Here is a 14309-nt window from a genome sequence, read left to right on the forward strand (position 1 = left end):
ATCTTACAATCCTTTGATAATATCCCTCTCTGAGCAGCAGTCACACCTTGTCATTTATCACCAGGCAGAGTTTGCTGTTGGGAGTTTCTCAGTTACAAACAGTAGAGCTACCTCTTTAAATTTGCTCACTAGTGTCTCTCTGTGATCCCCCCAGGAACTAATTCAGACCTCCTCTCCATCCATGACCTCTGTCTCCAGCTCTGTTAACCCTTCAGGGATTGTGGTGCCTGCCGGGGGTCTGCAACAGGGCAATGTCGCCATGACTACAATCAACTCTCAAGTGGTATCAGGTGAGCATGTGACTTTACACACAAACATTTAAACTGGAGGACTGACACATACACATACAGTATTCGTTTTTGGATTGTATTAGTTTTCTACTGCCATGACATCTTTACAAGTTAGAGGAGGTTTATTTGATCTATATCTTCATGACTGCTCATAGTGAAATCTGCTGATGACAGACAAGCAGTTTGATTTCACACAGACGTTGGAGCTTCCACATTGAAATACATATTATTATTTTAAAGTTTCCATTTTTTACCTTTACAATGCACCCATTTCTGCACCTGTCCAGTATTATTAGTAACTAGGAATACATTGTGTATAAAATTGCTGAACCCCTCATTTTTGTGCAGTCACAACAGAGTCGTCAGCGCATGCAACCTGAACTTATACAGTATTTGACTCTGGACTGACAAGTTTGATCACGTTCTGTCCGGGTGAGGCCAAAAGGAAATCATTTTCAATTCTGTGATTTTGAAAAAAAGACTTCAGTGCTTTTATCTAGTTTAGACTACTGCAATCCACATTGTTCAGGTGAAACCTTCTCCAGCATATCCAAAATGCTGCTGCTTGGCTGAAATATTAATGAAAATATTTTAATTCAAATGTATTCAATGTCATATTTTTCATAATTTGTATTAGTTTATTTATTTGTATTCTTCTCCCCTGCACCTTCCCTCATTATTTTAGCTGATTTTACAACTTCTGGCTGTTTTGCTTTGTTGTTTTAACTGTAAAACACTTAACTGTAACTGCATTGAAAAAAGTGCTATATCAATAAAGGCTATTATAATTCATATTGTCCAGAACACTGTTGCAATGAAATGACATTCGACACATAAAAAGCTGCTGTCTAAACAGATTAAAACAAGCTGTTTTAAATGTACATACAAACTTTAACTTGAGGCATGTGGCATTTAAAGTAGTTTACTACGACAGTATGTAACATCAACATCAGTAATCCACATATTATCCACAAATATATATTTGCATGTAATGAAGAATACTTGGTTATAATATTTTTTATTTTAGTTCACCTCTCTGCAGAGCACACACAGCATACACCATCCTACTGTATATAACATCTAAACACTTTTATTTCAGTGCTCTCTTTCTATATACGTCTGACTGAGTTTTGTGTATATGTATATCACAGAGCCATGATAGCTTCCTTCACAGGGTGCTTGGCTGATAGGTTCTTATAATGTCAAGCCTGTACAGTGAAATGTTAATCCTGCCCTCTGGAAATCCCTTTTAACCCAAAATAAATCAATGTCTCTGCCTTTGATCAGTACACACTGAAGAGCTCAAACAGACTGTGATGAGAGTATCTTGATCAAGACTAATTAAGCCTGCAGCAAAAACTCACTCCCTTCTTCTTTTTATTCCGAGGTTAAAGGACGTTAATGCACCTTGAATCTAATCATTTTGTCTCTTGTTTGCTGTGTTTTTGTTTGCGGGGCTGACGTGAAGTTAATAAGGCTCTGGTGGTAGTGCGGATGTGGCTGCCAGTAGCTGCTGAAGCCACTTGATACTCATGACGGCAAATTATCCCCTCAGGTGGGACCCTGTACCAGCCGGTTGCCATGGTGACATCGCAAGGGCAAGTGTTAACGCAGGCGCTGCCGCCGGGAACCATTCAGATCCAGAACTCACAGGTAAAAGAGTCCGACTGCTGGATGCTTTGGCGGACACATTTGCTCTCTCTCTCTGCCCTCACCACCAGCTCTCGATTTGTTATTATTAAAAGCACCTCCTTACATCTCATAGAAACCCCCCTGGGTGCCTTTTCATCGTCTCCGTCTGAACACAGGCCTCCTGCTGACAGACAAAATGGAAATTTTCATGAAGTTCAGGGCGTTTACATGATACTGTCAAGCTTGACTGCAAATTAAAGTCATGTAAGGACATGCACTTCAGACTAACTTCATTCACACCGAAGATCAAATATTTCTGATGATGTGATTGACACAGACGCATGAATAAAAGTAAAACACAACATTCTCACTCATACTCACTCAACCCTTTGACACCTACGTAAAGCACAGCACAAATTGTTTTATGCCTTTCCATGAAAGAATTTAGAACAGTCAAACCCACATGAATGCTTGGAAAGGTTTTAATGTTACTTTTCCATCTCACAAGGTCGCTGCAGTTGTTTTAGGATCCTTGTTATGGAGATGAATGAGCCTCATACCCAGTTCAAATAAACAATTACACATTTGACTGAATGCTACATCATACAAAGGAAGAGATCGTAATTTTGGTCCATGCCAGAAATGACACCTCCAAATTAGGGCTGGGCAATATATTCATAATAACTTTATACGTTAATATTATTAATATCTATACGTCATCGCCTTAGATTTTGGGTATCGTTATATCATGATATCATATAAATACTGTGATATGTGATTTTGTTGTCCTGTCCTTACATTTATGAAGTGCTTTTGAAGATATTTTTAAATTATTGAGGTATATATTGTATTTTGCAATATGGCCTAAAAATGTAACATTATTTCAAGACCATACTACCCAACTCTACGCCAGAGTGTTTGTAGTTTCAAAAAGTATGCACTTAAACAGTAGAAATGAAAAGAGACAAAACATCATCTAGGATATTAGAGCTAAAGGCTGCTGTCAACAACAAAGCTGGGCAGAATAAATGTTTCACATTAGTTGGCCAAAAGCAGTGCTATTGACAACTGAACAAGAGTGGTTTCCCTGAAGTTGCTCTAAATACGGAAATAATGAAGGAAACAAAAATACTAAAAGACAACACCCATCCCAGCCACAGTCTGTTCACCCTGCTGCTGTCTGGCAAAAGATACAGAAGTATCCACTGCTGTACCACCAGTCACCAGACTCCTGAACTCATCCTCAGCACTCCAACATAAAACCTAGTTTTTTCTTGCATAGCATAAAGGCAATGACTTGCATTTCAATGACAACTAAATTAACTTTGAGCCTTAAGCCTTAAAATGTAGGCAAACAATAAGGCATAACATAACAATAATAACATAAGGCAAACACCTCATATGTTAATACAGTGAATGATACTTTATCATTCACTCCGCGCGGAACATTTAATCACAGCCCAATCAAATCATAACACATTCAAACTTCTTGCAAAGTTGTAAAACAAAAATACAGCTTTTTTTCCCTTGTACATTCTTACATACAATGCAGTGTTTGTTCATCGTGCCTACATGTTTTTTCAGGCTAGTGATAAGCCATCAGACGACTATTTATAATGCTTTGTAAAAGAAGGAAGTACAGAGAGATTCTGACCTGGATAACTGGTGCTGACTCACTGACAGACAGTCAACAGTCGACAAAATGTTCTTTATGAAAGGTGGCTGAATGAAAAAAAGGAGCTCAATTTCCAAGTAAAGGTTCTGTGTTTGGCAGTAGCACTGACCATGTCTTTAACACAGTTTGTATCATTAATGTAGAACGTTCTGACACAGTTGGGGACGGACAGCATTACTATACTTTTGTTGACACAAAGTACATAAAGTACTACTCATTTGTCTGACCCAAAGTCTTATTTGTGCACGTAGGATGGCCTGAGTTAGTTGTATGAATGTCTACATGCTGTTCAGCAGGATTTATCGTGTAAATTTAATATTTTTTGTTACATTTTTTGATAAAAGAAATCACGTTTTATTGCGCCACAGCCTTGATTGGCAATGTACTATTGAAATATGTAACCAAGATAATGCAATTGACACCACAGTTACATATCTCTTCTTAATAGTCTGTGATACTAGGATGAAAATTAACTTGCTACTAGTTTTTGAAGCACAAATCTGCAGTCCAAGTGGGTGGGCAATTAGAATTCAGAATTACAGATTGATGAAGTTGGAATTTAAATTGATTTTTATGATCCAGCTTAAAATCCCTGATCATTTTTTTCCTTTTGTTTTAGACATTCCGAACATATGCATGTCTCAGAAAGGCAACATGCTAGGGGGATATAACGCATCACTGGTGAGGCCAGTCTTGTCTGGCCTTGGTAGTCTCAACATCTGCCTTTAGATATAAATATAAACTGGGAGCAGGGGAGTTTAAACAGCGCTCCATGAGCAGCAGCAGTGGCCTGAAGAGCGGCTCAGTTTCAGGCAGGTAATTCTGTGCTTGACAGTCAGAGGAGGCCTCGGTGAATAGCCGTGACCCAGCTGAGGCAGAGTGCTACATGCGGGCTGGGAATTGAACACAGACCCGTCGCTGCTTTAACGACAAGCCCCGAGTAATCACACTCCTGAGCTCGGTGCCGCCAATTAATTCAACCTCGCTTTCCCCCGGAACACACGCACTCCCAGGGCTGAGGGGGGGATAAGAGGAGAGTTATCCACGTGACACCCAGCTGCAACTGTAATGAGTCTTGTTTTGTGTGGGGAGTATGAGGGGGGATCTAAGCGTGCGTGAATGTGTATTTATGGGCATTGTGTGTTAGGGGTGGTTTGTCTGTTATTTATCTCCAAGACAGCCGGGATTCTTCCCACTACTACGTTCTGCATAAAATTAATCAATTTTATATTCTTTAGCAGACTTGTGTTTTTTATTTATTCATGCATTTTATCCTGAGTGTTTATGCATGTGAAATTTTAGCATGCTCCCCTCTGAAGTATGTTAGCCTTCACAGATGGGCACCTCATTCAGGAAAAATCAGAAAATGACTCAATGCTGCTGTTTCTGCTTGGTACTGTACAATGACAATGACAGATTAACAGGACTTGTCTCATATTATATAGTACATATTAATGAATATGCAGGCAGTGTGGGATGTGACTCATTGCATGTGTCTGAGTGTACATCTTTATCTGGTACGTGTTTTTATTCAGAATATGAGGTATAGCTCTTTGCAGATAGTGTCAAAGAGGGTTTGGTAATGGTTGCTGTTGAGGGCCCACTGTGTTTCATATTATCTGCCTCAGAGCACACATACACATTTATCTCCACAGTGAAATGAATACACACATACAGTACTATAGTGTAGACAAAGAAACACACACAGAGTTGTTTTGTTTTTTTCTTTTTTCACTGAGGAGAACATTGACTAACCCTAACCCTTCTCTCTCAGGAATCTGGGGCTAAGCTTTCACCATAACTACTACATTCCTAACCCCAACCTTTAGCCTGAGGGCACAAAACCGACAACAAAAAACTACAGGCGATGAAGGCTGACTGTCACGTCCCCTCACATCGCCTGTGTCCCGGCCAAAAGCTTCAACATGCTGTAAAGACTACGGCCAACGACTAGCTTGATCGCTCTGCACCTGAGTGAGCAGTGATGACTCTCCATACCACCAGGTGGCTGTTGTCTGTATCCTTTATATGAAAAGGGAAACTGGACGCAGCTCTCTCTAATACAACCACTTCTAATTAAGAATATGTCTGATAAAACGTTTCTAATGGCACTGGTGAAGGTGAAAACAAGGCCAAACTGCATCAAACGGGTGTAAACTTGGACACTCAAGGGGCTTTCCCTTTTCTCATCCCTTCTTGTGCACTGATTCTTGTGTACCAGCGTTTCGACCCTTGATGGGAGTTGAGTCTCCATATGTGACTGTGTGAATACATTTTACCACACACATAAAAGGTAGTTAAGAACACATCACAAGAAGAACACAAGGACTACAAGGTGATATTTTATATTCTTCCTACTGTCAAATACCATGAAGAGGACAGAACCAACAATGGGTTAATCCATCTCTGGTACATTACATTACAGTACAGTACACGGTACAATGGTTCCTACTGAAGACGCAAATCTTTGAAAATGGGTTAGAAATATATTTGAATTAAAGGCTCATTCATTTCCTAAAGCTGACCACAGTAGTTTTTAACAATAGTTACTCTAACAGGAACCATTTTTTTTAATTCCGTATCGGGGACTATTTTCAGCAGTGGATTAATCCATATTTAGTGGTCCATATTTGAAGGATTTGGGGCAGCAGGACGGTGTATGTGGGATTGAGTCAAAATAAACTACAATATGCGTGTGTGTGTTAATTCTGACGAAGAAACAAGTCACCCAGTGCAACAGCATGGCTCATTGATGTGTTTTTGGACAACAGTGGAGCTCTATGGCACAGAGAAAGAGGATATAATGTATGTCAGGTTTTGATTGACACAATACTTGTTAGAATGATACACCCATTCATTGTTAACATCTTCTATGAGGTTTGTTTATAACAGGAAAAATACAGAATATCAGCAGACTTCTTCAACACTACAGAAGGAGCGGGTCGTCCCCTGTGGAGTCCACCATGTTAGACCGCCCTCTTCCTACAGTAACCCAAAACGGACAAATCAAACACTGATTCTAGAGATGGCCTTTTAGCAGCCACCATAAGGGAGGTTGAGATGACGGGTATTTTGTTTGCAGTCTAAATCCTACACAGTGGACCTTTAACTAGGACATCCAACATCCAAATTACCTTTACTCAACCTGGACTTCAACCACAGTCCAGTCCTTTGACGACCATCACAAGAACAGTGGACCATCAGTCCTCACAGGAACAGCTTACCTATACCAAACACATGGGCTCACACACATACACACACACATCCATATGTACGCCGCAGGCTGTCAAAGACTGTCAATACTCTGAGAGCATCCCGTCCTTCAGCACTCCAAACAATAACATCTGAATAATGATTTCTCACTGAACACAAAGACAGGCTTAGGTCAACACAAATCAAAAACGAAGCCAAACACAGTCACACTTCATACCAGCTCCTCACTCATTCAGCATTGAACTGTGAAAATACAAACTTCTGACAGAAAGCTCGCCTGACCTTCCACTCTTCAAACTCCTCGTCGAAGCACCAAACAGAAGACTGACCCTCTCGTGTGTCCACATAGTCAAGGGGGCCGCTTTTTTTATATTTTAAGTATCATTACTCAAATTCAGTTACCATGGTGACACTTGAGGAGGTGTTTCTGCCCTTGCCACTGAAAAAAAGATAGGTAATTGGTAGTCTCTCTTTGTTTCCGTGGCAACAATAACTAATCCCTACCATCCACTCTGTTCTTCCTTTTCCTTTCTTCCTCTTATTTTCCCAACCCTTATGTTTGTTGTAAAGGTAAACGTGGACCTGTCATCCCTGTTGGACAGCGAAGACAAGAAGTCCAAGAATAAGAGAGGTGTCCTGCCCAAACATGCCACCAACATCATGCGCTCTTGGCTCTTTCAACATCTCATGGTGAGGCAGAAAAGGAGCTCTAGTGTGTATGGGTGTGTGTTCATCTGAAATGGTCATTTGTTGGCCTTCTCAAGGGAAGTGTGGGGAAAAAAGAAAAGAATGATGTATGGAGATTGTTTATGGAGATTACTGATTGGTCAGAGAGTAGGACATTTCAGTGTTTAGAGGTTTAGTTTGTTGGTTTTTACATGAAAAGTCAGTACTGACTGACAATGAATTTTTTTCTTCTTACAGCACCCGTACCCAACAGAAGATGAGAAAAGGCAGATTGCAGCACAAACAAATCTAACCCTTCTGCAAGTGAACAACTGGTAAGACGCTGTCCTCATGTGTGTATGTAGACATAAAGACACATTATATAGTGGGGAAATGACTGGAGACTGTGCTGCTTGAATTGAGCATGAGAAATAACAGAGCCCATCAATGTATTGCTGGCACTGTGGCGCCATCTTCTGGCAGTTAATATCAAGTACACCTGAGATTGAATTGTGACTCCCTTCTTGGCATGCTCTACTTTTAACTCTCAAAATACAAACACACAAAATGATTTGCCTCATGACTTTGAGTCACACCTTCACTGTAAGTATTTTAATTAGTTGTCCATCTAATTTTATTACACAAGTTCATTGTAAGGTGTCACATTTAAAGGTTTTTCCATCTTGTTGTGTTAATGTGAAAAAAATGAAATAACTTAGATTAGATTATTATTTATCAATTATTGAATTATTATTCATTTATTTTAAATCACTTATGCTGTCTCTCTTAATAAATCACAAATCTTTTATTTATTTACACGCATTGACCTAAAACACATGCATAAAATGTGACACACGTGACATTGAACTTATGTAATAGAAATAGATTAAAAATAATAATACACGTAATAAATTACAATACGTTAAATCACTGTATTAGGCAATTTATTTAATTATGAAAGGATAATTTTTTGAAAGAGATCTGACTAATTTTTTTGGTAAAGGTTGAAAGAGCAGAATTTGCTTCTTTGCTGCCTTTTTATCCATTGATGGGTTAAGATGTTGTATTTGGTAAAGGAGTGGGAATTGTAAATTCCTGTATTTACTAGGATTAAATAGTGTGTTTTATTAAAATAAATGATGAGGTACATTTCTGCTGAAATGGTTATCTTGACATCAACCCCGCTCTCGTTTTCACAGGTTCATTAACGCTCGTCGGCGTATCCTCCAGCCTATGTTGGATGCTAGTAATCCAGACCCAGCTCCTAAAGCAAAGAAGATGAAGTCCCAGCACCGTCCAACACAACGTTTCTGGCCTGACTCCATCGTGGCTGGAGTTCTGCAGACACACAGATCTCAAACAGGAAACAACTCAGACAGTAAGTCAGCACCAACATTTCTCCAGAAATAACAAACACAGATACACCAATGATATTCCCCAAATTCCAAGATTATGCATAATGCATGCACGGACACTGTCAGAAGTCAAATTTAATCCTGGATGTTTGAATTTTAACCACTAGGTGCCACTATTGACCCATTTATTTTATCACTCGAGAAGACATAAAAGCAAAAGAAGGAGCGTTTCAAATTCTTGAAGAAACTCTGCATTTTTCCCTCCAGGAATAACTTAAATCTGAGTGTGTATTTAAAACGACACGTCCAACTCTCTTGAGAATAGTTAGATAAAGAAATTGTGGTCATGCAAAGGAAATGCCTAGTTTTTCATATCGAGGCCCACTTTAGGTCCAAGATATTTTTTCCCTATATTTGCATATTCTTCAGTTTGGTTTTCATTATACCTTAGTTGCCTGAAAGAAACACTTGATAGATACTACCAAAGTGCCCAGGTGAATGTATTATTCCAGCTATATACAGTTTAGTTAGAATGGATGGGTTTATAATCTTGTGTCAACCTCTCCGCTGTCTCCCTGCCTCCTCTCAGACCCGCTGAGTATGGACAGCCTCCAGTCCCTGTCGTCCGACTCAGCCACCCTGGCCATGCAGCAAGCCATGCTGGGAGCCGACGACTCCATGGATGGCACCGAGGAGGAGGATGAAGAGGAAGAGGAGGAGGAAGAGGAGGAAGGGATGGAGGAGGAAGAGGAGGAGGAGGATGGAGAGGAGGAAAATGACAGGGGGAGGCAAATGTCCAGCGTAGGAAGGAGAGATCTGAGCATGGATCACCGAGAGGAACTGGAGTAGTGGAACAGAGGAAAAGACTGTATGAACTTTGACCTCAGTTGTCCCCCCAGTATGGCCTCATCTAAACTCGACGCTAATGCTTAGTGACTCTCGAGAGCATTTAAGGGCATATTAGGTTTTCTCCAAATTCATCAGAGACTCTCCTGCAGAGCCACCATGGAGTCTGATCTGACACAATGACCTTCATGATTATAGAGGACGAATATTAGTTTAATGATGAATATGTGTTGTTTCATTTGATATAGTATGTTTTCATGCAGTGTAATATTTGGATATGAGCACATTTTTTTACTCCAGTGCTCCTGCCATTTGTGGAAGGAAATGGCACAGAAACTATAAGGTTGAAGATTATTGCCTGTTTTAAATTCAGGACTGTTGGAGCAACAGTTTAAAAGAAGTAGATGGTTATGTTTGATGCTTTCAGAGAGCAATGACATTTTGAGATTGTTTTGAATTCACATAACAGTCTAACTGAAAAAGGAAATGCTGTCTTGGGTAGTTGCACAAACATTAAAGACAACAAAACAACTCAATCGCCCAAAGAAATGTTGGCAATGTATGTTTCTGCAAACCACAGATGTTGAAATTCACATATTTTTATGTTGCAACTTTACATCGTGGTGGTTAGGGTCAAGTTAAGGCAGAAAACCACTTGGTTAGGGTTAGGAAAAGATCATATTTGTCTTAAAATACCTGTTCAGTTTGCCACAAACACAGCTGGAGATGTCCCAACTTTCTGTCAAAAATATTAGTTGTTTGTCTCAACAGACATGGCTGGAAATTGTCCCGAGATCTCCTTAAACATATCCAGTGGTGTCAGGCTTACAGATGTGAAAACACAGTCTCGAACTGTGGTCACTTTGCCAGCATGGTCGCCTATAATTTCACCACCATCCCCTCCACCTCCCAATATTTCAGTCAAGTCATTAACATGGAATGCGAATGTGATAAGACACATTTTGTTGAAATGTCAATATTGTACGTAGCCTATGAGATGTATACATGTGAGAGTATCAGTGGTTTGCAGAAATGTTAACTGCCAACATTTATCCTGATGACTGAAATATCTTTGTGCAGTGAAAAGTTTTGACTGTATGTGAGATTTAACTGAATGGTTATTGAAACTGAATCTGTCCAGAAATGTTGTCCACATGAAATGAGTTACAAAAACAGATGTAGCTTTTTTTAACTGTTCATTTCATGTGTCCCTCAATGTTCAGCTGACAGTCTGCTTTTTCACTTCACAGTTAATGTGTCATTTTGCTTCCTAAAATAGAGCAAGGAGCCAAAAGACAGGAGGAAAAAAAGGTGTATTGCTTTCCAAATATCTGCTGAAGTGACTGTATATGTTGGCTTCCACTGCTGGGACATCATTCACGCCTTTTAAAATGACTCATAGGTTCTCAGGTCGAACTACACTCGCATTCGGCATGTCTCTTCCTCATGAGTGAAACACTTGACTCATCGCTGCAGCATGACTTTTGAAATGATCTTAGTTTATTTTTTTCCTGTCCCATGAGCAAAAAAATCTGTAGTAAACCAGTGTATACGGACTGCACATATAGTATGTATATTAGATTTTTCATATGTTTGCATTCTGGTGTTGAAGGTTTGCATATTTATTCAGTTTTTATTTTGTGTGGCCTCAGTGGGTAGCTCAAGGAACAACACGACAATGACAGCTGCTTCTGCATTTACTATAGTTTCTGCAAATGTTCTGAATAAGGCTATTGTATTAGCTGGAGGCCATGCCCGTACTTGACTTTAACCATCAACTATTAGAAGATTGCTTGTGTATTTTGTGACCCTGGGTGATTCTGTCACAAAATAAACGCATGGCAAGCACTGCCAGTCACTACAGACTGTCTCGCCCACATCTCAACATGGAGAGCAATCACACAGAGGAGGGGACAAGACTTTGGAAACACACGACAAAGCCAATGTCATTTACTGACAAACTTTTTCAAGGAAGAAGACAATTTTGAAGAAAATGAGAAAGAGGAGAAAAAAAAACTCAGTAGAAACGTCTCTTTCAATTTTATGTGAAGGCTTTTGAAGAAACTGTGAAACAATTTCAGCCCTCTGTTTTGTACTAAAACACACAAATGGAGTCGCCCGTTTCTAATGTGAAGATGTCTAGAAAAAGAAAACCCATGTTATAATGAATGTTCTGATTGTTCATTGTGAAGTATGTTGCTCATTAATATTCTTTTTTCCCAATTACTTTTTTAAATGGATCTTCCAGAGCAAGTGACAGACAATAGGGAATATTTCTATTTCATTTGTACACTTTGTTGTCATAATCTATTGTGTTTCAATAGACCAATTTTAATAATTAAAACATGTAAAGGTACTGATCTTGACTTTGTGATATGAAAGTTCTGCTTATGTTTACGCTGAGCGAGCACATCCAGCACCATATATAATTTATAACAGAAAGTTGGCGGTTTAATTCATGGGAAGAAGGAAAGCCCAGTCGAGGGATAACATGTTAGCAGCTCTTTAAACCACTGATTTCTTTGTGTCATAGGCTACGTACCATATTCTTCCAAAACAACTTATATATCACCGTTCCGAAAACAACATGACTATTGCAGCTAACAGCAGCACATTTACTGGACCTGCTTAACACAACCACAGTTTGGTTAGGTTAAGGAAAACATTGTGGTTTGGGTTTAAATCACTAGGTTACTTCTGTAACTTCCGTTACAAACATACATTATAATTTGTATTATTACTTGGTTATCTAAGTAACTTATGTTTCTTTAACTACATGACGTAGCTTCACTACATTAGTAGGTTAAAAGAACTCAACGTTGACGTCTGCTTTCGCACTGGACATGAACAACAGTCTCCTGAACGATGGTCCTGCGCTTGTTTAACCCAACCATCCACCCCTGATCTCCTCCCTATACACACTTTCATTCCTTATACTACTCATCACTAGCTCCTATCCAGCTGTAATAATTACTGTAGCCACGATAATCGCCTAACAACAAACGTAGATAGATCTATAGGTCATTTTTCTGATGAGGGCGGGCTCTTCTTAAGCGCGACAACACTGGATATTTTTCAGGAGATACTGATATTGAACTGATATTTTTGACGTGAAGTCAGGACATCTTCATCAGTGTTTGTGGCAACCAAGGCAGATTTTTTAAGCCAAAATATGATCTACTCCTAAGCGCTCCAGACAATAGGCACAACAAAGTGATAACATAAAATGTACGATTGAACCTAAAGAAACATAGACATGTAAAGATTCAACATATCGCTTGTAGAATTATACAACAACCAACATGTTTGTAGTGATTGGACTGCAAGGACACCACTAGACATTAACAACAAAACACCAGGCAATTAACATGAGCATTGTTCCCTGACAGCCATGCTGTATCTAAGCCAGGAACACAACTGAGCAAGGCTTATGTGTGTGCGACACTTCCGATCCTCTCAGGCTCTGCTCCATTGTAACATATTTACAGATTACAGAGTTAGTAGTTTAAATATTGGTTTAACTTCCCTCTTTTTCCTGTCACATGTGCAGTCTCCCACCCACTGGTTACTGCTAGCCTGTGATTTAACTTGCTGGGAGACGCCCACCCAAATGGTCTCCCACCTTTTCAACCAGCTCCCATAAAAGAACCCAACAGAGTGCTCGGGGTTTTGAACTTCTGAATTGTGGATTCTGCTCCCTCGGACTAAATGGTAATCACCCCTACGGGTTTTTGCTGCACGAGCTTCATTGTATTATATTTACACAGCTTGTACGCCTGTCTATAATTGCACACTTGCATTGTTTTCTGGTACCCTGGTTCATCTCTAATTGCAGCAACACTTATTAAATATCTGTTACAGAGGACCTCTGCTACTTTTCTCCTCCTTCAGACACATTTTCCAGTAGGAGAAATTTGATTCGCAAGGGCCAAGCAGGGCTTCAAAAGAAAACTGTATGTTAGATGTAGGCAACATGCAATGAGGTGATTAGGTAACTGATATTACCATGAGGACGCGAAGCTCAAAAGTTATTTTATGTGGGAGGGAAGTCAACACTTCATTTCTTCGATCATTATTCCACATAGGATTTTCTGTGCAGAAAGTCGGAGAACTAGTAGCCAGTTCGAGTTCAAGTGGGATAAAATATGAATATAATAATCTACGCTATACAGCATCTAGGGTAGGCGTTTTCATTTATCATGGGAGGGCACTAGCCGCAGCTGCAGGAGTGGTTGTAAATCATTTACTTGTGTATTTCTTATTAATACAGAGTCAGGTTGCTGCTGTATACTGTTGTTCAGTTCAGACCAGTTTAGAGTTCAATGAATACAATACTTAATCATGCAAGAATGGTCAGCTAAAATACTGAATAAGTGGAAATACGATGCAAAAGACAGAGGTTATTTCATCTATGTATTGTGGACAAGTCAACAGTGGATCACAGGGCAATGTTCAGACAGACAACAGCACTGCTTAAAAAAACACTCCTCTCATTCGTCTGAATTGGACCACTCTGTTGACGCAATGCCAAAAACGGGTATTTGCAACCATGTCAGGCAAAAGCTGTGATGTCCAATCAACTACATGCAAGGCTCATTCTCACTCCTGGGAGAGTCACTGAAATGTGACCTG

General features: G+C 39.6%; 1 protein-coding gene across 2 annotated transcripts in view; it reads left to right on the plus strand.

Annotated features, from left to right (window-relative positions):
* pknox2 (pbx/knotted 1 homeobox 2) overlaps positions 1 to 12027 on the plus strand; it is a 106697-nt gene extending 94670 nt beyond the window's left edge. For both annotated transcript variants that reach the window (XM_084373980.1, XM_084373981.1), the window contains 6 exons: positions 155 to 290; positions 1846 to 1943; positions 7381 to 7500; positions 7735 to 7811; positions 8676 to 8854; positions 9421 to 12027. In XM_084373980.1, the coding sequence (XP_084230106.1) occupies positions 155 to 290; positions 1846 to 1943; positions 7381 to 7500; positions 7735 to 7811; positions 8676 to 8854; positions 9421 to 9680 (870 nt within the window). In that variant the 3' untranslated portion in view covers positions 9681 to 12027. The remainder of the gene's footprint in view (positions 1 to 154; positions 291 to 1845; positions 1944 to 7380; positions 7501 to 7734; positions 7812 to 8675; positions 8855 to 9420) is intronic.
* Positions 12028 to 14309: the final 2282 nt, after the last annotated feature.

This window comes from Pagrus pagrus (assembly GCF_965226575.1).
Source record: "Pagrus pagrus genome assembly, chromosome: 14".
NCBI classification, from domain to species: Eukaryota; Metazoa; Chordata; class Actinopteri; order Spariformes; family Sparidae; genus Pagrus; species Pagrus pagrus.